The sequence below is a fragment of the Acanthopagrus latus genome, chromosome 9 (genome assembly GCF_904848185.1).
Source record: "Acanthopagrus latus isolate v.2019 chromosome 9, fAcaLat1.1, whole genome shotgun sequence".
Taxonomy (NCBI): Eukaryota; Metazoa; Chordata; class Actinopteri; order Spariformes; family Sparidae; genus Acanthopagrus; species Acanthopagrus latus.
Genome location: NC_051047.1, coordinates 15,744,220 through 15,769,693, shown reverse-complemented (window position 1 = coordinate 15,769,693; position 25,474 = coordinate 15,744,220). Strand labels below are relative to the sequence as shown.

Sequence of the window (25,474 nt, the reverse complement as noted above, 5' to 3'; positions counted from 1 at the left end):
GAAACCTCTCTACATCATCATGTGATGCAAATCAGCACCGGTGTGGAGTGTTTGAAATATATGGCCTTGAATTTCAACACTAAGTCAGGCGTTTGTATCACTTCCGAGTCTTTGGGTTGCACACTCTGACATTGATGCCAAAATTTGAAGCACGGACGCAAATTAGGAATTAAAGTATTTAAGGATTATATTGTGGAGCCGACTGTTGAACAGACGCCTTTGTTCTGGGACGGAACTTATTTGAAGTGAGAACTTTGCAGCGAGAGAAAGAAAAAAAAAATGGATCTAAGAATTGTAAACTTTCATGAAATGTAATCTACTCAGTTCAGTCACATGTAGCCACCACATTTGGAGGGAATAACTGTTTTGACACTTTTGTAAGGTGACTTTTCAACACATAATCAGATCAGTTAAGCGTTACATGGCTGCGTCCAAAGCTGATATTGATGTGAATGCTTCATTTTGATGAAAATAAAACTGCTAAATGTATAGTCATTTATAGTCAGAAGTGTTGAATAAAACATTTATAAGATGGACATATATATATTACAGTCCAGTATATGTCCAGAATGACTTCTTCTCTCATGAAGACATCATTTATGGTGATGACACCATGTTACACTACATGATGTGCGATTTCTGTTCATAGACCAGCATCAAGTTATGGATGCATCTTAAAGGTGCATTATGAAGGACAACACAGTTTCATACTGTTTTAGTTTGTTTATATGTGGCGGACCCTGCCACCTTTTTAGCTTCCAACAGTGTTCTGGGGACCTTATTTTCCTCTGAGAACAGCTTGTTTATTCAGTTATGGAAAAAAAAATGGAAGAAGTCTATTTACAGCTCTTTAATACTCTAAATCTTAAAATCCTGAGTTTGAACTTCTCTAAGTCGGCGTATTTCCCCTTACTACAATCAGTGTGTCATGAATTGTTGATACAGGTGTAGTGCTTCTTAATGCTAAATAGCTGGGATTGAAACAAAGTATTTTTTTGTCATGGTGTGTGGTTCCTAGACTTCACACTCATCATGTTACTTTTGTTGTTATTCATATAGCACCAAGTCAACCCACAATATATTAGTTTTACTTTTTTTTTTCTACAGAGTTTGTTTCTGAGTTTTGCTTGTGCAGTTTTGACCAATCAACGCTTGGATGAGATAAGTGAACAAATAAAAAGATTGATTAACTTAAAAACAGAATCAAAATAATAAAGAGACAGAAACAATACCAGCTGCATACGTATTTAGACACATACATATACACACATATGAACATAAACAGATAGAAACAAATGACGTTTTTAATCAGATATCTTAGAACACTGACATTTCATTATTTTTATTTTCTTCTCTACAGCCATCAAACCCTTCAACCACCTTGTTGATGGGCCTGTATAGGCTGCTGTATATCTATAATGTGTCGGCTCGGTGTGTTTTTCCACTCTGGAAACTTTGTGACAGCCTTCACGCGACGCTGCGCGCGTCCGCCAGGTGGCGCCAGACACACAGTGAATGTCCTGGCTCACTGTCAGCTTCACCTGGGCAACTTTACAGCCCCCTTTCCCCCCCTTTTTTTAAACTCATAAGGTTAGAGACAGGTGAAGACATACACATTCAAGGAGTCGACGTTGCAGGCCGACGTGTTGTTTCCCGCTCTGACTCTGTCACTCCGGACAGTCAGCTCATCCGGATACTGAGGCCTCCGAACTGACCCTCCAACTCCATCCATCCGACCGCAGCCTCACTCATGGCTGTGGCTTTGGCTTTTAGTTTGTGATAGGTGCAACAACAACAAAAAAAACAACAACATAATTACACATTACCGACAATTACGCGCCGATAATGTCCACCGCAATTTTATCTCGACTGCCATGTCAGTCTGGCTGCTCTGCGCTCATTTGGTACCCAGGAACAACCGGAAGCGCAGCAGCCGCAACAGTCAGTGGACTGGACTCTGACTCTGCCGATGGGCGGATGAAGAACAGACTCTCTCTCTCTCTCTCTCTCTCTCTCTCTCTCTCTCTCTCTCTCTCTCTCTCTCTCTCTCTCTCGTGGAAATAAACCAGCTCTGCGCTCCGGAGACGCGTCAAACACCCGCAAACTGACGGACAGGTTTATCTGTTTTCAACAACATCTTTTTTTAAAGCGGACTGAAGCTCTTCCACGTCGTTTTTTGTTCAACTACCCGGGATGGAAAACTGATGGTGAGTTCACAGAACCTGGTAAAGTTGCATGTGAGGGGTGTTTTCCATCAGGGACCGGGCTGAACCTGATTGGAAAGGTAGTTTGTGCTTGTGACTGATCCATGGAAGTGTAAAAAAAAAACAACTTTTTTAAGAATCTATCTATCTATCTATCTATCTATCTATCTATCTATCTATCTATCTATCTATCTATCTATCTATCTTAACCTATGAACTCATTCTATCTGTCTTGTTCAACATCATCTTTCATGACAGGAACTGTGTTGAAAGTAAAAAATGAATTACACAAACCCTGATTGATCTCTTGTAGTTCATCTGGACAAAAAACACTAGAGTGCAAATCATGTGCTACAATACATTACAGGAGTTAATGGGCATGCCAGCAATTATCAGCCCACACTCCATCTTAGAGAGGACTTCCTGCCAGCATGACTGTCAACATCTTTATTAGATTGCTGTCAATTAGAGATCAGGCCGTCCTTGTTTGCTTTCTATCCGGGCTGTGCAAGCTCACGCAGTGTCGCCAGGCCCGGCAGCTTGCACATAGAAATATAGGATACAATTTTTTTTTAAAAACACAGAAAGATATAAATGGGGGATTTATTGCAGATAGACAGTATGTTAGAAGCTTCTTGTTCTGCCAACGCCCTGAACGAGGAAGATCTAATCCGGATCCTGGAGTCTGTGAGGGGCAGCTGCAGGCATTAGACGCGAGCACTTAAGAGCTGTGAGTGTGTTGGTCCCTCAGGAGCCCACTGATACTGAGCTGTGATCACTCGACTCTAAGTTTCATCTGTATGCTTGGAGTTGAAAGATGTCCATTCAGTCCAACTTATTAATGAAATGGTGAACACTAACTCGGTGTTGACGCCTTTGTCGGAGCTCAGTTGTGGTCAGCGTAAGACAGGCAAAGATTGTTCAAAACGGAGCTGGTTAACCCTCAAATCTCTGAGCGGTGCCCTGCCATCTTTATTTTTCCACTGTGGAGTTGTTTAATTGTGTTAAAGTAGTTGAGTAGTGGAAAACTCAAATCTGTATTTTGTGCAGCATAACCCATCTACACTGTCTGAAAATCATGTGATACATTTATTCGATTATTTGTTTTGGAAAAACAAACTGTGGAGCACGTAACCCAATAGCGTAATGCGTCTTCCAGGTTCTGGCTCATGCAAAGCAACAAGTGACAAGCACAATCAATCGCAAACATTCAAAATTGCAACAACTGCAGATATTTTATAAAGGTCACAAAACAGTGTTTTAATTAAATGTCCTAGTGCTGAAGAGATGCTCTGGCCTACAAAGCATGTGCTTTAGCTGTAATAACACAGGTTTGTTTGGCAGACATCGGGAGAAATGAGATGAGAGAATGAGAGATTGTACGACTTTTCAGTGACAATGAAAAATGTGCTGTTTTGTGTCATCATCCATAATGATCATGAATTGTATCGCAATCGCAAAATCTGTCAAAATAACCGCAATATCACTTTTAGACCACATCGTGCAGACCTAAACCTGTTTCACCCCCAAATAACCAATAACCAAGCCACTTGGTTAGGGTTAGGGGGAAAAAAAATAACGATTTGCCTTAAATTTGCCAGCATCGGTCACCACAAAAAAAGAAAGGTTGAGAGATTAAGAATCGGTGTCCTCATCCAGGGCTGTGACAGGAACTGCGGGCGGCCTTTCGGGCAGCCCTGGTGCCTTGTAATAAAGCCACCGCCTTATCCCCGTCACCCTCCTGATGTGAAAGGTGGCTCATAAGCACACAATGTCACCCTGATGTGCCGTGGTTGTTACAAATGTTTTGCTTGGACGTATCTGTGGTTTGCAGAAACGTTAACTGCTAACACTTCAGCCTGGCGTCTGGATGGTGGCATTTTTTCAAGCAAAAATGTCAAACATTTGCTGGTTCCAGCGTCTTAAATGTCACAATTTGCTGCTTGTCATCATTATTTATGATAGCAAATGAAGAGAAACTAATAATAATAACAGAATTACCACAAATCCTGCTCTTTTGTGTGGTACAGACAACAAATGTCACATCACCTGGATTTTTAAATATTCTTTACAGCAAAATGGATCATGTCAAAGCCAGGAAACAGAGGAGAAATACTTCCCTTTAGAATGTCTCTTCCAATATAAGTGTGAGCATGTGTGTATACTGTGTTCAAAAAATGTGAATCCATTCCAAAACATCCAGCTGTGAGTATGGTGGGTGACAGTGATGGGCAGACACTGATTCCCTTGGGATATTGCACTGTATCTCATCTTTCTATTTTAACCTTAGCTTCACGTGTCTTTGAATGCTTGTGACTGACATTCAGGTCTGCTGTCAAAATTCAATTTAAAGATCTGGAAAAAATGTTAAATATTCTTGATAATAAGTTGATCAGCTTGAGGAATTCTTAAAGAAAAAAGATCAAAATTCTCTGAACCCAGCTTCTTAAATTTGAATATTTCCTGGTGTCGTCACTCCTCTACGACAACAAACTGACCTGTGCTTTTGGAAACAATGATCGACAGCTTATCGATTTATTGAGAAAATAATTAACTGATTGGACAGCAATGGAAACAATGATCGGAGACGCCTACAGTATCTTTTCCTTGGAACAGTTTTATTGCCAGACAGAGGAAGCTGGGAAATAATACACAACAATGTGTTACAACCCATCTCCTGCCTCATCTAAGTGATGAGATGCATTTGAGGTCGAGGAATTTTAGTTTTGAAATGCACATTAAATATTCAAGAGGAGCTCCTGTTGGATGCCGTGTGAGTGTTTTAATATACGTACTACACACACGCGTGTGACTCGGGAGGCCTGAGGTCAGTCGTCACTTAGAGCTCGTCAACAAACGAACGTGTCGACATTCTGCTCCAGCGAGGGTCGAGCGAAACGAACATAACCGTTTTGAGGTTGGTTGGCGGAAGGTCATGATGCCGACAGGTCGCAGATAAAAATGAAGTGGGCCTATTTGAAGCTCGGACGTGGCGCCTCGTATCTCAAGCTGTGTGCGATGAGTTGGGGACGGATTGACAGAATGATGCATGCCTCTTTGAAGGTTAGTTACTGCAGGTTGTCCTTGTTGGGCGAACATCGGATCAAAGTTTATTTTATGTTTTTCAGATCAGACAGTTCAGAAGCTTGTGTTTTCTAGACTATATTGCGCTTCTTGAAATACTTAAACTTGCTGTGAGTGACTGTCGTCTTGTAAGAGCGTTGCACATCAGAGAGACTTGATACAGAAGAAGACTATGGGCTCAGCTCTTACTGTACTATAGATTATGTAAACACTATGCAGTGCACTGTAACAAAAACCCACAAGTTTTCCTGGAAGCTAGGATGGTGCACACGCAGACGTAGCACATTTATTGAAATGTTTCACTCATTAAGCTACAGCACAGCAGAGCAGAGCAGTTCCACCATAAACAACGGCATCCATTAAAGTGTTTGAAGCTCTCTGCACCACTTACCAAAACCAGTAAAATGCATCCGATGAAAATACAGTCACCTCACAAGAAACATCAACCAGTGTTCATGTTGAACATGAGTGGAAATCACAAGAAACTTCGGTTGCAAGTGGTTTAGTCACTGAATGTTAGAAAACATATTTCTCTTTGCTAAAGTGTGTTTGTGTTGGAGCTGGGTCCAACCTATGGACACAGATACATGTAAATTAAAGGAAGAGTTCACCAAAAAATAGAATTTAAAGGGCTATTCTGGGGTAAATTTAATCCATGGTCTAACACACCGCGAAACCAAGTAGGACCCCCCCGGGGGATCAAGTTTGCAGACCGCTAGTTTACGTAGTTTTAGCAATCTCAGAAATAACTGGCGAATAACAATACATTGCAGTATACGCCTCCACCAACAAACCGCCATCAAAAAGCCCCAAATAATGCTCAGAACAGCACCAAACTTCAGCAACAGTACAAATAGGGTCCCAGCACATATTTCGAGGCATCAAACTTCTGTTAGCTTAGTCGGATTGCTATTGTAAAGTGAACACAGCTCACCACTCTCCTGCAACAGCTTCCTGTTGTGGGAAAGTTCTGCGAGTCGATTACTGAGTGCAGTAGAGTTCCGCAGCTCAAGGATGAAATGTATGTATGATTATTACTCCATGGAAATGCAATCAAAGTTCATATGTGCTTTGCCTACCAGTTATTATCGAGAGTGGACAGGGAAAAGAACGGAATTAAGCATTTCTAACCGCACTCGGTAATTGACTCGCAGGGACTTCAACAGGAAGCTGCGGCAGGAGAGTGGTGAATTTTGTTCACTTTACAAGAGGAATCTGGCTAAGCTAACAGACGTATGATCCCTCAAACTAAGTGCTGCAACCCTATTTGTACTGTTGCTGAAGTTTGGTGCTGTTCTGAGCATTATATGTGGCTTTTTGACAGCAGTTTATTATTGTGTGGTCATTTCTGAGGTTGCTGAAACTACGTAAGCTAGCAGTCTGCAAACTTGATCTCTCGAGGGGGGGCTCTTACTCACGGTGTGTTAGACCATGGATTAAATTTACACCAGAATATTCCTTTAAGCATTATCTACTCAATTCCGTGCCGAGGGAAAGTTGTTAACAATCTTGTCATCCACCAAACATTTCTGGAGCTTCTCAGGCCAAACCGGGCTGCAGCATTCTCCCGAAAAACTGAAGCAGAAGGGGGACTTAAAATTTGAGATAAAAAAAAAAATAAAAGTGTAAAAATAGCATAGCATAAAAATGAATCTTAACAGTTCGTTCAGTGTAATCGTAGATCCCAAATTAACATGAAAATACCTTTTTTGGCCCAAATCTTCACTGAAGCCGCCAAACTACAACTGTTAGCATCTGAAGTGGGTGCATGATCTCAACCGTGCATTAGAATTAATTTTAATTGGTTGACATTTTCCTTTAAAGTGTGTATAAAGGAGAAGTTAGCCTCTCTGGTGGTTTTATGTCAAAAGCAAAGAACAGTTCTGACTCTTTATTTATTTTGATCTAATAAAGAGCATCAGAAAACTTAACATACATACTTTGTGTATTATAGAGTATTTTGCCTCAAAAAGCATAGTGGGTCTCCTATAAGTACTCAATACAAGTATATGCAAAGTTGTTGAAAGCAGTTTGGATTTATCAGCTTGATTATCGGCTACATTAAAACGTTGGGATAACATTAATTTCCTATTATCAAGGCTGATTTATTGCGGGACCCTGACACGGATACGATGAATGATAAAGCAAGATGTTGATATTTATAACCAACACTTTGTACATGCGAAGGCTTGCGTACTACGTTTCACTAGTTCAGCAATTCGCTGACCGGTCATCTTTCTGTCTTGAAGCCATCGGCACCACTGGTGCACTCGTGCAAATGATTGGCTGTCCATGCAAATCAAACAGGGGACAGTTCAACAGCCAGAGGTGGTTTTCCTTCTGTGTATATGTAGTATGTTGTACATAAGATATACTTTATTTAACTGATATTCAAATCAGTACAGTTGTTATCTCCTGTGTCACTCCTCAGCTGTGAAGTCAAAGCTTGTATATTTAGTCAGACCTTCCCCCGTTGTTGCAATTACATCACGCATGTACAACCCTGTGCTGTGGGCAGTCGATTGACCAGTGTGTTTGTGATTGATTTCTTGCATCACAGCGTGTGGAAGTATTCTGTTACACTATTGCATTCAGATCGGGCAAAAAGCTCTCAGTGGTGGGGCAGTGCTGCCTGTAGTGCATTCATATTTAATACTGCATAGGTCTGCCTAACACATCATACCAGTCAGGCCTATTAGCAGGATGAATCTTCTCCTCCCGCCGCTCTGTCTCAGGCTCCAAGGGGGAAAAGTGGACTCTTTCCATTTTGAGGGATGGAGAGAGGGAAGCAAGAATCTCACCTGGAATTGATCATTGTCACGTCAAATCTTAATTTTATCTACAGAAGAGCAGATAATTAGATCTAATTTTACCAGAGCTGGCAGGAATTTATGTGCATGACAGCCATCTTTGAGGCCTCATTATAGCCTGCCACTTCCTGAGATGATGATCTCTGGCTACAGAACAGAACCACACCCACCTTCCTCTCCTCTCCTCTCCTCTCCTCTCCTCTCCTCTCCTCTCCTCAAAAGTTATATTTCATGGACAACATGACTCATCTTCTCAAGAAGCCGTCCAACTCTAATCATCTGCTTTGTCCCCTCAGGGGCTTCTCATGTTGGAGGCTAGCAGTTCATTCTAAAGGTGCAGGATGAAAAGATGGCACAGCTGCTTGTACCACCAGGTCCAGACAGCTTCCGCCCGTTTAGCCGCGAGTCCCTCAGCGCCATCAAGAAACGCATCGCTGAGGAGAAGAGCAAGAAGCCCAAGGGAGAGAAGAAAAAACACAATGACGAGAATAGGCCCAAACCCAGCCGTGACCTGGCAGCGGGGACTTCGGTCCCTCTTCTGTATGGGGATGTTCCTAAATCACTGGTGTCGACACCGCTGGAGGACCTGGATCCATACTACCACAATCAGACAGTAGGTTGCTTGAGACATCATGAAAAATGTCTATGCCAGCAGAACTGGGTGGTAACATTACAACAAATAAGTTACTATGAATTGTGAAATAAGATTATAGTTACATTATTGAGGATTACATCTTCAAAACAGATTCTTTTTCAAATGATGAAACTTCTTTTCTTGATAATTGTTGCTCCATTAAAGGGGCAAACATCTATTTTATTCTGAAGTAGATGTAAGACAAATCATACTAACACAGTTCCTTTTTTAAAATCCTTAAAATTGACGATACATTTACCTTGTAACCATGTAATTTTCGTTTAAAACATTCAAAAAATAAACTTACATTATCAACAGAGTGTTTCAACCATTTCAAAGTTGTCCATGTGTCTTCTGAGATAACTGAAGTTAGCATGCTAACCAGTTAGCCCCCCCGACCCGTTTGTTTCATAATACTTTGCACCCTATAGTTTCAGGTGGGAGATGTGGTTATGCTGCCAGATCGCTACTTAGTCTAATAAGTAAACAAAACAAACTCACAAAGTGTTGACGAAATAAATAACTTTACATGTTTTAAGGGGACATATTAAACTTGTTATTTTGTGTTACAACTGGAAAAGGTTTACATGATCTAATTCTCAAAAACCCTCTGTTTCAGGTCCTGTCTCTTTCAAAATCCAACACTATTCAGATTGGATCACATTTTTTGTCTTCCAGTAGATTACTAGATTACACGACTATGCTTGAAAGTAATAGGCAGGTATTGTTAGTGGTTTCTCAAAGAGGCTGGAGGAGAGTTGACCTGAAATGTGGATTCTCTCATCCGGCAGCGTGTTGTCATCTTGCCAGAGGCTTTGACTCTGACATGACAGGAAGTGAAGAAAATGAATAAGCGGTTTATTGGCTGTATTTAAATTGTGATTAGATATGGTACATAAGATGTATGCTGTAACTCATGGGGCTAAAGCACTTTTTGATTAGTAGATTAAGTAACACCGTCATACTATCATTTATTATTTCAAAACTAGAATGAGATATTGCAAGTCAGCCACGTGGAAATGAAAGTAATGTATGTATGTCCTGTCTTTTTCTGTTAGACTTTCATAGTAGTAAATAAAGGAAATGTCATCTATCGCTTCAACGCCGCTCCTGCCTTGTACCTCCTGAGCCCCTTCAACCTAATCAGAAGAATATCAGTTAAGATTTTGGTACACTCATATCCTTTCAATGAGATACTCATCTGATAAGCATGAATCATGTTTATGTTGCACTAAATCTATGATTACTCTGCTGAGTCCATGAAGGGTGAATTATTTACATTGCTGCCGTGCTTCAGATATGATGAATTAAAAACAAACAGGTGTCTTTTCCTTGACAACTGCCCGCACATTGTTCAGCCTGCTGATCATGTGCACTATCCTCGCCAACTGTGTACTTATGACACAGAGTGGACAGAGTGACTGGGCCAAGTATCTAGAGTGAGTTTCCCATGAGCTGCACACTGAATCGCATGCTTAGTGACAATGCACTTAAGTTTAACGACTGTGTTTTTTGTTCCCAACAGGTACACATTTACTGCAATCTATACGTTTGAATCCCTCATTAAGATTTTAGCTCGGGGGTTCTGCATAGGGAAATTCACATTTCTGAGAGATCCCTGGAACTGGCTGGATTTCTCTGTCATTGTCCTGGCGTAAGTACTCACCACATGTTCTGCAAATTACATAAACATTTCGACAAGTGTTGGACCTTTTCCCCGAAGCCTCCTCAGTATGGAGTATTGTTAGCTTCAATGTGTGCTATGTGAATTGTTTTTCTCAGTCATTATTCAATAATAATTCCAAGTTTCTCTGCAGGTATGTAACAGAGTTTGTACCTAACCTAGGCAACCTTTCAGTTCTTCGCACATTCAGAGTGCTGAGGGCTTTGAAAGCTATTTCAGTGATCCCAGGTAAGAAGCAGGAGCTTGTGCACGTTAGTTACTCTCTTGCACGATTTTCTCCTGCTGCGCCTAAACCTCCCCTCCTCCAATCACCTCCCCTCATGCAACTGTCATGAAATGTATGCACAATCCCGATAGCAGTCTCAGGCATGACCAGTTGAGCTTTAGTTGTAATGGATGTCTCCGCAGGTCTTCAAGGATCAGTTTCTGGATCCACCTGTTTGAGTGTAATGCACAGTGTTGGCACGGAGATCAGGAAGATTAAGCAGATACTCTATGAGATCTGTGCCATTTGCTCATGTCTCTTGTTCAATCTGCTTCTAGCGTTTCTTGCACCGATGCCTCTGAGTACTGTGACTATTCCTGGACTGCCTTGACTCTGCTCCTCTTTGCTTTTGGTTAATGACGCAAAATGTTAATGTAACCTGTGGTGAGGGTGTGTCACATATTGTTGTATGTGCACACATGCTTCTTCTGTCTGATTACCGTGAAAGACCTCAATGTTGTAAAAAAAACCCAGTGACACAATGTGATCAAAAAGGGGCGGACAAAGACGCTTCTTCTATTTCAAGTGTTTGCTAGAAAAACCTCTGAAAGATCTTTATCTCATATCTTAGATGATTATGGAAAAGGTAACCCCACAATTTTTACACATTAAAATGTGTTTATGGGTCCTGGGGAATAATACAACCTCATATGTGAAAAAAAAATAGTATAAAGCCTTTTGTTGTTCCAGAGAAAGCTGCATGTAATCTGATAAATTGCCTGCAGTGATGTCACTCAGTGGCTAAGTTGCATTGTGGGTAATGTAGGATCTAGCTGTTAATGTTTTTATGTTAAGACATTTTTTTTTAAATTGACTACTTATTAACAAGTGGCACTGTATCTGGCAGGACTGAAAACCATCGTTGGCGCTCTGTTCCAGTCGGTGAAGAAGCTTGCCGATGTGATGATCCTCACCGTCTTCTGCTTGAGCGTCTTCGCCCTCATAGGTTTGCAACTGTTCATGGGCCATCTGAAGTATAAGTGTATGCTGATTCCAGCAAACGCTACATGGAAAGATGATAAACCTGAGGCCAACTGGACCGAGGTTGCACTCAATAACAGTGAGTATTTAATTTTCCTCATTTCTAGTTTGAGTAGGATGCAACAAAAATGCACAAAAACAGACCTTGGTAAAGATATTACACATTCTTAACACTGCTGATTGATTTTACGTTTAGCTCGTTAGTGTGCATATCTAAGGTCGAATGGAATCAAATTCAACAAGCCAGCAACATACACCACCATGGACTTGATTTAGAGGTACAATAACTGTAATTTAAGAGGGAATAAAATTTAATATTTATTTTATCATTATACATCACAAGATTGTATACGGGAATTTAACTTGTTGGTCGAACCCAAAAGCAGACACGAGGCTGGAGCAGGAAGAAAAAGGTCCTTTATTTGACACACACGTACTGTCACAGCAGCTGAGGGTTGGGGTTAGAGACTTCTGGAGTGTGCTGCAGAGAGGCTAAAGCGCTGCATGGTGTGTATCCGCTCAGAGGAGCGCAGAGCAAGTGGAGTGTAGAGGTACGGAGCAATCAGTACACTGAAGCGGAGTCACTGGTTGGTCTGAGATCAGGAGCCACTAAAGACAAAGCAAGGCAAAGTTAGTTGTAGCGCTGAAACACATGCATACACTAGAGTAAACCTAGGGGATGCTATCGACTGAGCCATGTACCGCCTGTAGGTAACAAAATCATCTGGCAGCAGGTAGCGTGGAGATCCGGGCTTTAAAGTGGGCGTTGATTATCAACCTGCTGCAGGTGTGTGTGTGTGTGAGATCCCTCCCAAGACTGCAAACTCTGCCCAGCCTTCCAGTGCACCTCTGCAAGCAAACAGAACACACAAGCACAAAAACACAACACAGACAAAAATACCCCAAATTCTAAATGAATAAATATAGAATCAAGTCTAACATTTAATTAAAAATAGATCTAACTTTACATGACTTTTCCACCACCAAGCAAAGTCTGCTTATCTCATTTAGCCACTCATTAGCAATCACCATCATCATCATATCCATTTTTGAGACACGTGAAGGCTTTGAAATTTGAACGAATAGTATTTTTTTCTGATGTATTTTATGCTGTGTGTGTATATATATATATATATATATATATATATATATATATATATATATATATATATATATATATATATGATTTTACATCTTTCCCCTTCAGGTAATTTCTATTACCTCCCAGACAAACGGGATCCCTTGCTTTGTGGAAACGGCCATGGAGCTGGGTAAGTTAATTCCAGCTACCAGGAGACTTGATACAGACTTGATTCTGCATTAATGTCACCGTAACACCTGAATAGGCAGCAGTATGATTCCTTCTGAGCTTCACGGACTCTCTGTTGTTGCAGGAAGTGTCCAGAGGGCTACAGCTGCCAGAAAGGAGGACGTAACCCAGACTTTGGTTATACCAGCTTTGACTCATTTGGTTGGGCCTTCCTCTCTCTGTTTAGACTGATGACACAGGATTACTGGGAAAACCTTTACCAGCAGGTAGGCAGCAGATGATGAAAGACTGGAAGATCTTTTTCTGGCCATATAATACATTTCAACAATTATTTTGATCAAGCTGCAAGAATATCAGTCACTAAATGCTTTACATAGTAGCACATAATAATCATTTATCATTTTTGGCAAGACAAAGACTGAGTGCTATCCTATTTCAAACCTTGTATTTTATCTTAAATCCAAATCAGAACTGTTCACTCAAATATTCAATTGGCACTCATCCTTTCATGCCTGTATGTATACAAGACTGTTTTTATCCATTACCGTCACATTTCACTTCACTGGCTAGCTTGTAATAATGGCCAAGAACAGACAGACACTCGGTTGTAGCATCAATGACTCATTTATTCTGAATGTGGAGGAGAGGCTACACATTGATACATGGTGTGGGAAATTTGAAGCTAATAGGCTAACATTAATGCTAGCTTCTCCAGCAGCCTAACATGGGTAGTAGCTTTTTGAACAGGCTAACACGGGTTGCTCTTAGCTTCTCAACAGGAACAGCCTGTGTTCTCACAGCCCTATGTTCCCACATTTCTAAGATTTAAAAAAAAAAATTAGGCCCTATGTTCCTACAATTCCCACAATTCTAAGATTTTTTTCACATATTAGGCTCCATGTTCCCACATTTCCTTTTTCATAAATTTGTATCAGATTTTATCCCCCTTTCTCCCAATTTGGTACCCAAGTAAACCCCTAACCTTAACCAAAAAAATCTTGTGGGAGGATAGGGCTTAAATTGAAGGGAAATGTAGGAACACAAGACCTAATTTTGAAAATGTCCTAGAAATGTCAGAACATAGGAACTACTTATTTGTGAAAAAAAATCTTAGGGCTGCTGGAACATAGGGATGACCCCTATCATTATTAACTTTTCTAAAAGGCTATCAGTAGTTTTAGCTTCAAGAGGCTAACATCTGTCTTTAGCTTGTCCAACAGGCTGACATAAGTGTTTGCTTCTCCAGTAGCCTATGCTAACATCAGTGTTAGCTTCTCCAACAGGCTAACTGCAGTGTCAGCTTCTCCAACAATTACAGTTTGAGTAGTCTTGTAATCATAATGTGGCTGTTACTGTGAATTCAGGACAGAAAATCTTAAAAATCATCTAAAGCTGAGATAAAAATAGGTTTTTGGACTTTTTGGATGTCTCTATGTTATGAGGCCTGACTAAGGCTTGGGCTGGAAACAAGGAAGCGCGTGGATCCATGGCAGGGAAGCAGAGCTGACAGGACGAGGGGCTCGATAGAGGGGTTTTAACCAGCGGGGGAAACAGGAGAAGGGGGAGGTGGACAAGGGCATCAACTGATGATATGGTGTGAATAAAACTGCTCAAAGCATGAACTTCTCCACGTTCAACAAAAGGCTACGATCTGGCAGAGTGGGAGTAGTAGCAGGGCTAAGTATCAGTGGATATGTCAATCACAGAGAAGAGGTGCAGCTGGTGTGGCTCTGCTATGACTCCAGCACACCTGTTTCCACTCACACAATCACTCAGGGAGTGGCAGCCGGTCAAGGAGGCAGGGGATCATGACAACAATGCTGCTACTAAACGTGTTCAAACAAACCTCTGAAAGAAGTGCAGGTGCATCTTGGTCAGGAGGAACAAAGATGAGTCCCTCCGTGACCTGGGCAAACACAACTTCATTGGCCCTAAAGGCAAATGGGTGTCTGTTGAATAGGCCGCTGCATGTCATAAAGCAAACAGTGATATGACAAAGGTCCTATGTGCAAATCTTTTTTGTACCGTGTGTAGTTGGGTAGGTATTTCCTGTTTTCAGCTCAATATGCCAACGTCTCTTGGTCATGATACGTAACCGATACTATATATCTTTCTGTTATGTTTTTGTGTTTTTCTTCTACCTGATACCTGAACCATACCTAAAGCCAAAATTGACAATAAATAAAAGTCAACAGGCTTGGTAAAAGGAAGAAAACGACAGTGACTGTACAATAATCACAATTGTACTGGATGAATATGACAGTAGAGTGGCACAAGTTGACAATACGGAGTGGAAATCTGCACAGCAAACTTGTCACAATACAGTTGCCAAGTGGTTTACGGAAGTAATAACTATAGGTAAAATAAATATGCTAACTTGTTTTGTTTTTCCTTCCAGACGTTGCGGGCTTCTGGGAAATACTACATGCTCTTCTTTGTGCTGGTGATTTTCCTCGGTTCCTTCTACCTCATCAACCTGATCCTGGCTGTAGTGGCTATGGCCTATGAGGAGCAGTGCCAGGTCACCATAAAGGAGGCGAAGGAGAAGGAGGAGGAGTTTCAGGCCATTCTGGAGCAGCTGAAGCGGCAACAAGAGGAAGCTCAGGTATGTTAAAGAGCAGTCCGAGATCCCCTTGTAACTCGATGTCGTATCATCGCTCGACAGGTTTCGACTGAATAACATAAAGTCTGGGTGCGTTTTGTTTTCAGGGCTAGAAATTAGATTGTGATTATGAAATAGGGTTGAGGGGGTAAAGGTTGCTCCCTAGTAAATTAATTAACTTTCAGCTACAGAAGAGATAAGTGATTATGAGTCCGTGTTACGATGTTTACACGGAACAAACATCGAACCACAGCGTCACCTTGTATTTGTGACATCATAAACTTACAGTCCTGATCAAGCGTTCAAGGGCACAGTTTCTGCGTGTGTGCATTTCTCTGTGGGTTTTGCGGTTTTCATACATTTACAGCAATCGTTTAAGCACAATCTCTTTTTCTACAATATGAGACCTTGAAGCTTGAAACGGAACCCAAATCCCTCCAGTTGACGCACTCACTGAACAAAGGAAGAATCACAAATGTTTTCATCATGGTGTTTATCCCCGTTGTCCTCTCTCTCGCCTCTTTTCCAGGCATTAGCAACAGCAGCCACTGCAGAGGGCGGGGAGGCCAGTAAAAAAGTCACCGGCACAGAGAGCTCCTCTGAAGCCTCTAAGCTTAGCTCCAAAAGTGCCAAAGAGAGACGCAACAGGAGAAAGAAAAGAAAGGAGGAGGAGGGCAAAGGTGCTGACGAGCAGTTTCCTAAATCCGAGTCACAGGACAGTATGAAGAAAGGTCGCTGCCGCTTCTCTGTGGACGCAAACCAGCTCACCTACGACATGAAATGCTCGTCCACACATCAGGTTCAGTACGATCTGTCAGTATGATTTGTCTGTGAAAACAGTCCTGTTCTCCCACTGCTGTATCTTAATCAGTGTTTCCTTGATTTCAGCTTATTATATAACAACTCTAAAGCCCCCTTTCTACCTGCTTTAACAATGACTTTTTTTTTTCATTATTATTGACATCATCATCAGCAGCAGCAGCAACACCATCTTCTTCTATTTCTTCTTTGCCTTCATCAACTTCTTATACTCTTGTCGTTGTCGATCATCATCAAGATGCATTATTTTGTTTTGCAAATTCAATTCTTCCAATGTTTGTCATGCTTACCACCACTTCCCTCATCATCATCATCATCATCTCCATCATCATATCTCTATCTTATTCTTCTTCATCATCACCATGATCATCATCTTACCACTCTCAGTCATCATCAACACATATATTTAATTTTGCACTTTCCCTACAGTGCTCACCAACATCCTCATGAGCATTATCATCATCATCATCATCATGCAGTATTTTCTTGACTTCACCACAGAAGCCGCCACTGTTTCAGTTTTTAAATATTACGATTGTTGTCGTCACCGATCCTTCCTCTTTACGATCGGCATGTACCCACTGAAGAGTATCTTTCTCTCCTAGTCCTTTCTGAGTTTTCGTGGACCCCTGTTCTCATCCAGAAGGAATAGCAGGACCAGCCTGTACAGTTTACGGAGACAAACACCAGACGGGGGCTCTGAAAATGAGTTTGCTGACGACGAGAACAGCATTTTTGAGGACAACTTGAGTCGCAGGGGCTCTTTGTTTCTCCCCAGGAGAGATCGACGCAGCAGCAGTATGAGCCAGTGCAGCTACTTTTCGCATCTCTTACTTCCACCCAATGGGATCAAGCACAGCTCTGTAGACTGCAATGGGGTTGTTTCCCTGGTTGGTGGGAATTCACTCCCGTCGTCACCTGGGGGGCTCCTTCTGCCTAAAGTGACGGTAGATATGGCCTCCATCGGAGATAATGTAAGAAAGGGTTGTCTGGCTCAGACGGCCTATTTCATTTGCCTATAGCTGACAGCCCATAGTGCTATCTATTTCAATTTTCGTCTTCTTCTTTTGTCCTTTTCCTGTTTGATTCACACTTTGGGTTGTACTATGTACCTTCAGTTGAAGTTAAAGATCCAGTGTGTTGGATTTGGTGGCATCCAGTGGTGAGGTTGCAGGATTCAGATTTCCTCTAAATATGCCCAAATCCTACACACTTGACCTTTTTAAAAAAGGCCATTTCAGTGGTGTTTCTCAAATGTCAACGAATCAACGATTCAACATTATTGCAATTTTTTTTTTCCAGAGCATGTTTTTGGTTAAATGGCAAATGTATGATTTTATTAATTTCTGCTGGGAATGCATTTGTGTGAACAAATTTATGATGTTGTTTTTAGTCAAAGTGACATTTATTCTTTGTGATGATTTCCTGTCAAGCCGGCTAATGGTTACTGTGTTCACCGTCTTCATTTTGCATTTTGTTCAAATTAAATCAGAAAAACATCAGACCCAGGTGCCATTATTGTGTCAAGTTATTAGAAAGCACCTATTTCCGTATTGGCATAGAGAAACGCAAGTTTCTAAAATGCAGTTCCTTTTTTGCTTGTTATTGTGATTAACCTCTGCAGCTTTGCACTGTGGTATAAAATACTGACACTATTTGTCATGGTTTAAGCAACTCAATATCTATACTTACATTGAACTTATTTTCACAGTTCCTTTGTTAAAAGTTGTTTCTATCTACAGGCTGACACCACTGACACGGACTGCAAACTGGCCGATGGAGGTACAAGCCATGAGTGTATGGAGTTCCTCGAGGGCCCAGATACCAGACAGAGGGCTCTTAGTATAGCAAGTGTCATAACCAGCACAGTGGAGGGTAGGTGATGGACATCATGGCATGAGTGCCCTCTCTTTGGTACCGAAAAGATAAATGCTACTTTCAGATAATGTTTTGTCTGTTTCTTTGTTTTGCCATCCCTTGTGTGCATCAGAGCTTGAAGAGTCAAGGCAGAAGTGTCCTCCTTTCTGGTACGATTTTGCTGACACCTTCCTCATCTGGGAATGTTGTCCGCAATGGCTGAAGTTCAAGGCGCTGGTTAGGCTAATCGTGATGGATCCATTTGCAGACTTAAGCATCACCATTTGCATCGTACTCAACACAGTGTTTATGGCCATGGAACATCATCCAATGTCTCCCGGATTTGGCTTAGTGCTGTCCGTGGGCAATGTGGTGAGTGGACAGTAGAGTGTAAAGTAGTGACAAGGGTTTTTGCAAGTCAAGTGTGTAACATTCAATATATCTTTTTTTTTTTTTTTTTTTAAAGGTATTCACCGTCATCTTTACAGCTGAAATGGTCTTCAAGATCATTGCTTTGGACCCATACTATTACTTTCAGAAGGGATGGAATATTTTTGATGCAATCATTGTCAGTTTAAGCTTGTTGGAGTTTTGTATGTCAAGTTCTGGGAGCATGTCTGTTCTGAGATCATTCAGATTGGTAAGTTATGTGTCATAGTCAATACATTCGAGTGCATCGTGAGTGCAGAAACGTGTGAAATGACTCTTTTTTTCGTTGTCTTTTTACAGCTGAGAGTATTCAAGTTGGCTAAATCGTGGCCCACTCTCAACACGCTGATCAAAATAATTGGTAATTCCGTGGGGGCTTTGGGCAACCTGACGCTGGTGCTGGCCATCATCGTGTTCATCTTTGCTGTGGTCGGCATGCAGCTGTTTGGAAAATACTACACACTACATGTGCATAAAATTTCTGACGACTGCAATCCCCGTTGGCACATGAAGGACTTCTTCCATTCATTCCTCATTGTGTTCCGAGTGCTTTGTGGAGAGTGGATAGAGACAATGTGGGACTGTATGGAGGTGGCTGGGATGCCCATGTGCATCATTGTCTACATGATGGTCATGGTTATTGGAAACCTTGTGGTACATTATCATCTTATGGTCAATTATGAGTCCAGCTTATCTAAGTTAGACATGTTGTCATCATAATGTATGCTAGCTAAATGCTAATGTAATCTTAAATGAAGTCATGTCATTATCTGATAGGTGCTGAACCTTTTCCTGGCCCTGCTGCTGAGCTCATTCAGTGCCGACAACCTGGCAGCGACAGAAGATGACAGTGACACCAACAATTTGCAGATCGCCATTGCTCGGATTCACAGAGGCATTGCCTACGCCAAGTCCATGCTCCGAAGTGGCTTCAGCAGTGCCTGTCTCAAGTGTGTGAAGAAAGGGAAGGGTGAGGACAAATCACAGGAGGAGCTTCACAAACCTTTAGGGCCAAATGGTGTCCCCAACCATACCATCAAAGATTTTCCTAGAAATGGCAATGGGGATGTGACCGGAGTGGACAAAAGTGGAGACAAGTACATCGTCAGCAGCAAGAGTGATGATTCCATAATGTCTTTCATCAACAATCCCAGTCTGACTATCACTGTTCCTATTGCTGTGGGAGAGTCTGACTTTGAAAACCTCAATACGGAGGACTTCAGCAGTGCCTCATCTGATGTAGCATGCCATGTGGTAAGGATGCTTATGTGGATCTGTCCATTTAGTCTGTTTGGATGAAAATGTTGTGTCATGATTCCAACATCTAACCAAAGCCAAGATACAAAAGTCTAAGGTTCAATCCCCCCCCCCCCCAAACTAAGAAAACAAAATTAGAATGGCACTCAGTAGAGTGTATACCTCCACCACGGCCCAGCAATCTCATTTAATTAAATCAAGCCTAATAGTGCTCACTCAGAGATACTAACTACCTCAATACACTTTCTTTTTTCTTGAGCAGATCAATGTATTTTTCACTGAGAAATTAACAAAAAATGTTTAAAAAAAAAAAGTGAGAGAAAGATTCTTCGATCCGTCCCTTTTATGCTGATCTGCACCAAAACTTAAAGGGGTCTCTCCAAGGCCAAGACTCATCATTCTGTAGGTTTTGTGTGATCCTGCTGTCAAACCAACTAACCAACAAAAGGACACAGGTAAAAACATAACATCCTTGGCGGAGTTAAAAAGCCAATGTCTGAACTAAACTGTGGATTATGAAGATCGTTACAAACCTACTAATGATTATGATGGGTAATGGACGTCAAAGGATTTAGTGTCAGTTGTGGCCGTAGATGAACACATCTGTTGTTGTAGCTAAGTGGTATGCTCCATCAAAGATGTCATGTTCTAGCACTTTACCCACAGTCCATGGCAATGAGGTATGAGCACATGTGACGTCACGTTTCCCCTGAAGAGCCCATATACCGTGACCCTTTAACAAGGAGAAGCCATATAGACAGGAAAATACCAGCATGTAAATTACATTACGTGCCATTTAAGTCTGAGTGCTTGGTAGCAGAATGCTCCTCTTAAGGGGGCTGCTGTTTCAAAATTGTTATTGTTGCTAATTTCCTTGTGACATTTACTTTTTTGACTTTTTTTCCAGGCAATATTTCATATGAAGATCTATAAGAAAAGTCATTGTTTGCTTGCTGCTCCTTTAAACATACTCTCAAAGCTTTAAAGTAAATTGAGTCATTTTTGTTTCATTGTGTTTTTTGGGGTTTTCACAAAACTGAGAATGGATTTTGCATCGTGACATCAAATCCATGGGAAAGAAATGTAACATTTAATGTGCCACGGTTTACTGAAACAGAAAGGATGGATTGAAGTACAACCCATCAACACTGACTTTTAGTGCTCACAGTAACATGCTTACATCATTCCCTGCACCGCATTAACTGGTCCCAGGACAGCCAAGTGCTCCTGCATTCTCCAGGAAGGCATTCAAGCAGTTCTCATCTACCGGCTATTAGGAGACACACCCTGCAGAAACCCATACAACAACAGGCTGAAGTAGAGGCACCATGTGGCTGCTGTACAACACAACCAGTCTTAAATCTCCACTGATTTTTTTTCTTCTTTATTAAATGTACTTTGTTTTATTTTTCGTGGGACTGGCTGTATAACAAGTACTGTGCATATTTTGTTTGTCTCTAATTGGCTAAGCACACATTTGATAGTTAAAACAAGTCATACTGGACAGACCATTGTAGTTTGGGATTTTATTCTTGCTTTTATAACTATGTACATTTTCAATGGACACATGATAAGTTCATGAAATATAGGATAGAATCATAATAAATGGCTGTAATTTGCTTAAGGAAGGTCAGATGTTGACAAAAAATCCAATGGAAGTTTCAAACATCCGAGTCCATCTTTGAGGTGTGTATTTTGTTCCAGGGATTTCTACTGTGGTTAGCATGCGAACCAGCTAACCCAATTGGACGCCTGGGTTAAGTGGAGATTATGAAGGAGCTAGACAACAGTAACTATAATGTAGATTCTGTATTGCCTTCTCTGTCGACAATCACTCGACTGGCCTTTTCCCGCCAACCTAATGAAGATGCCCTTGTCTTTGTTTTTTGTTTTTTTTGTTCTTTTTTACTGCAAGAAGAGGAAGGGCATTATAGTTTTCATGTCAAGATGTTGGTTTAATCTTGTTACAGCAAAGACTCATTGATCCATGTTCTTTATTTCAGCCGTCATACATTTGATTCAAACACTGTTTTTACTTGTCTTCATCCTCAGAATATAGATGACGATAACCAGTCCAGCTCCTCCGAGGGCAGCACAGTGGATGGTAGTCTAGTCGGAGAGGGAAAAGAGCAAGTAGACGTTGAACTGGAAGAATACATTGAACCTGATGGCTGCTTTCCTGATGGTGAATACTGCTACCGCCTCTGCAGCCACTTAACCCTCTACAGCCTTTGTGTGAAACTGACATTGCATTTTACACTGCTAACTCACCACCACCATTTTGTCTCTCCTCAGCCTTTGTGCAAAAGTTCCGTTGTTGTCAGGTAAATGTGGATGTGGGCATGTGGAAAAGGTGGTGGACACTTAGAAAGACCTGTTACCGGATCGTGGAGCACAACTGGTTTGAGACGTTCATCATCCTCATGATCCTGCTGAGCAGTGGAGCACTAGTAAGAAAGATGTCAAATCACCATAAATATATATTTATTATAGGAATTCTGCATTAAAATATGACTATGACTATCAAAATACCAATGGATGAATCCATTGGTATTTTGTCCGCAAGTCGCCAGTCACTATTTCTGGGTTAGGGAAATCTGCGAACGAGACTAAATTTAAAGGGGCACTGTGTAATTTTATGAAATAAAGAAATTCAAATAATAACAAGAACAAAAACAAAAAAAAAAGTGATCAACAGCAGCAAGTGCACCTAATATTCCTTATTACAGGACTAACAAAGGGCGGGTGTAAACATTCAGAGATCTAGTTCCAGACCAGGTAGATTGTTCACATATGTTATTAGAGGGTCCTAGGTTTTGTAGAAACTGTTGATGGAGATTTGATCCTTTCCAGCTTAATGTTCTGCATGACGTCCCGAATCCAGTGGTGGTGTGAAGGAGGAGTAACAGCCTTCCATTTAAAATAGAATCAGATGCCTGGCCAATAAGGAGGAAAAGGCAATGACCCTCTGTATGTGAACAAGGGGAGCAGATCAGAAAACCACCCAAAAATAGCAACCAAGGGAGAAGGTGAAATGTTATAAGCATTAGAGATGACTTCAAAAAACGAAGACCAGAAGGGAACAAGTTCAGAAAAGACCAGAACATGTGATAGGATGTACCCGGGGTCAGTTTACATCTATCACACAATGGGTCTATGTTTGGAAATATTCTGGCTAATTTGACTTTTGAGAAATGTAACCTGTGTAACACTTTAAACTGTATTAAAGAATGTCTGGAACATATGGAAGAAGAGTGGACCCTCGTAAGAGCCATATCCCATTCCTCATCAGACAGCTGGGCCCCCAAGCCATTTTCCCACTGTTCTCGAGTATGTCGTCAGATAGATTTTTATCTGCAGAGGTTGTTGTTGAATGGTGTATTCACCACAAGCGAAGCGGCCATATATTACTCACAATATTTATCCACCCCAAACAGCCAGATTACTTCGCTGTACATTAGTCAAAACAAACATGAGCAAGCAACAGCACACATTAATTTAGAAATCACAGAGACTCGCAGTTCTCTCTTCTCTCCATGGATCGCTACTGCAGTCAAGAAGATAAATTCACTTTTTAATCTCTGAAGTTTGAAAATAATACACTGCATTATGTGACATGCGAAAAAACTTGAAATGTGTGTTATAGCATGAAAACTTCCCTAAAAATGTGTAAATTGTATGCCATCCCGTGGTATCATATCAATTATTTTTATGCACCTAACTTTGCTTCTGTCATGTAGTAGATATTGTATCGGACAACACTTGTAATGCATTAGATTCTCAAGCTAATGTGTTAATTTAATGTTACAGGTGGGTCAGCATAGTCTCACGTTGTTGCTATGGTTTGTTTGAAATTTGGAAAAGCTTATTCAATATCTTGAATAAGATGTATATTTTCTTTTGTATTTACAATTAAATTACAATTAAATTCTCCCTGTCATTTCTTCACATCCAGGCCTTTGAAGATGTCTACATTGAGAGGAAGAAAACCATTAAAACAGTGTTGGAGTTTGCAGACAAAATCTTCACCTACGTCTTCATTCTGGAGATGTTACTAAAGTGGGTGGCGTATGGATTTGCCAAGTATTTCACAAATGCCTGGTGCTGGCTGGACTTCCTCATTGTTGATGTAGGTTTAAGCACATAGAATTCAACAGTTCAGTTGTTTTGTTTTGTTTTTCTGTATTCACCAATTATCTGTCTCTCTGTCTCTAATGATCTGACATTTGGTGCCATTGTGTCGTAGGTCTCAGTGGTCAGCATGGTAGCCAATGCCATTGGATATTCCGATCTCGGTGCCATCAAGTCTCTGAGAACCCTGCGAGCACTGAGGCCCCTGCGAGCCCTGTCACGGTTTGAAGGCATGAGGGTAAGTGTTTCCCCACCCACTCACAAAGTCATGGTGCACTGTCTACCACCAGCTCACTGCACTGGTACAGCATAAAGACACTCCGCAGTCCAGCAAAAAGTACTTTGGCTGTATTTTGAATCACTAGTTTGGCCAGTCTCTTATACTGCTGGTATATTTAGTGTTTTCAAATACAGCCTATGACTTTGCTAGACCTAGGGTGCAGACACCTGTAAAATATATTGCATGTTCATGAAACATTCCTGTCCTTTCCCAATCCTCTTTCTCCAGCTGGTATATTTCCTCAACTTCGCTATCTTTAAAATTATTGTCTAATTATACCCCACTGGTGCAGGATTTTGACTAAGGGAATTATTTAACATTTTGGGGATTGTGCTTACACATTTTAGCTGAGTGATAACTTAGGGCTGCCAGCTTTCAAGGGATAAAAACTGCTAACTGCCAAAGTTTAGCAATAAAGAACAGGTTAAAGTTAAAACAATCTGCCGACCAGTGCCTTTCACTAACAAAATAGCATGTTATATCTGTTGTTCAATCTATACACAAACAGAAGAGTAAAAACAACAAGTTGAAGTTTTAAAGCAGGTTGTGCTGTTGTCCACTTGCACGATGTTATGTGACATATCCAATTTACAAACTTAATGTCCTTTTGCCATCTCATTGCTTTTTCATCTTTAACTTCACATTTCACAGTTTGCTTTGTATGTTGTTCATAGTTAATTTTATATAGTGTTTTTAACATTTTTTATCCTTTCGATAGATAGATAACCCTTGGTGAAGTTAGCTAGCCGCATGCTAACAATAGGCCACTGTGGCTGTTTTTTTACACTCTATACTGTACTGAAGAGCTGCCAAAAATGCAACTGACTGACGTACTCCGTCTTGTGAAGCCAAGGAGTGAAACTGCGGCCTCACCTCCGACCTATGTGACTATGTATAGAGCTTGCTGAGCTGTTTAGGAAGTCAGCTAGGCTAGCTGACAGGCTTACCCCGCTAGTTAAAAAAAACAAAAAAAAACAAAATATTATCTAAATTATTGTAAGTATTCTAACTGAGTTACAGATATATATTAAAAAAAAACACTTGAGATACATAATGATCTATTTTGTCAAGTTGGAATTTGAAGCAAAATGATGTGCAGTTTGTATAGCGAATACATGTCAAACTGCATTGTGCAAGTCGACAGTAGCCTACCATTTTATGGACAGC

The 25,474-nt window shown here is 41.0% G+C and overlaps 1 protein-coding gene across 3 annotated transcripts in view; it reads left to right on the top strand.

Moving 5' to 3' along the window:
- The first annotated feature begins 2,078 nt into the window (after positions 1 to 2,078).
- Positions 2,079 to 25,474, top strand: part of scn1laa (sodium channel, voltage-gated, type I-like, alpha) — a 29,938-nt gene continuing 6,542 nt past the window's right edge. The window contains exons 1-21 of one of the 3 annotated variants that reach the window (XM_037109510.1): positions 2,079 to 2,207; positions 8,395 to 8,711; positions 9,791 to 9,909; positions 10,082 to 10,171; positions 10,258 to 10,386; positions 10,550 to 10,644; positions 11,529 to 11,741; positions 12,870 to 12,933; positions 13,057 to 13,198; positions 15,331 to 15,537; positions 16,064 to 16,333; positions 16,959 to 17,327; positions 18,096 to 18,228; positions 18,344 to 18,582; positions 18,677 to 18,850; positions 18,940 to 19,293; positions 19,417 to 19,893; positions 21,949 to 22,081; positions 22,192 to 22,346; positions 23,852 to 24,025; positions 24,143 to 24,265. In XM_037109510.1, coding sequence (XP_036965405.1) covers positions 8,448 to 8,711; positions 9,791 to 9,909; positions 10,082 to 10,171; positions 10,258 to 10,386; positions 10,550 to 10,644; positions 11,529 to 11,741; positions 12,870 to 12,933; positions 13,057 to 13,198; positions 15,331 to 15,537; positions 16,064 to 16,333; positions 16,959 to 17,327; positions 18,096 to 18,228; positions 18,344 to 18,582; positions 18,677 to 18,850; positions 18,940 to 19,293; positions 19,417 to 19,893; positions 21,949 to 22,081; positions 22,192 to 22,346; positions 23,852 to 24,025; positions 24,143 to 24,265 — 3,924 coding nt within the window. In that variant the 5' untranslated portion in view covers positions 2,079 to 2,207; positions 8,395 to 8,447. Of the gene's footprint in view, positions 2,208 to 8,394; positions 8,712 to 9,790; positions 9,910 to 10,081; positions 10,172 to 10,257; positions 10,387 to 10,549; positions 10,645 to 11,528; positions 11,742 to 12,869; positions 12,934 to 13,009; positions 13,199 to 13,784; positions 14,971 to 15,330; positions 15,538 to 16,063; positions 16,334 to 16,958; positions 17,328 to 18,095; positions 18,229 to 18,343; positions 18,583 to 18,676; positions 18,851 to 18,939; positions 19,294 to 19,416; positions 19,894 to 21,948; positions 22,082 to 22,191; positions 22,347 to 23,851; positions 24,026 to 24,142; positions 24,266 to 25,474 lie in introns of those variants that run through there. The other 2 variants (XM_037109509.1, XM_037109508.1) reach the window with 2 other exon arrangements.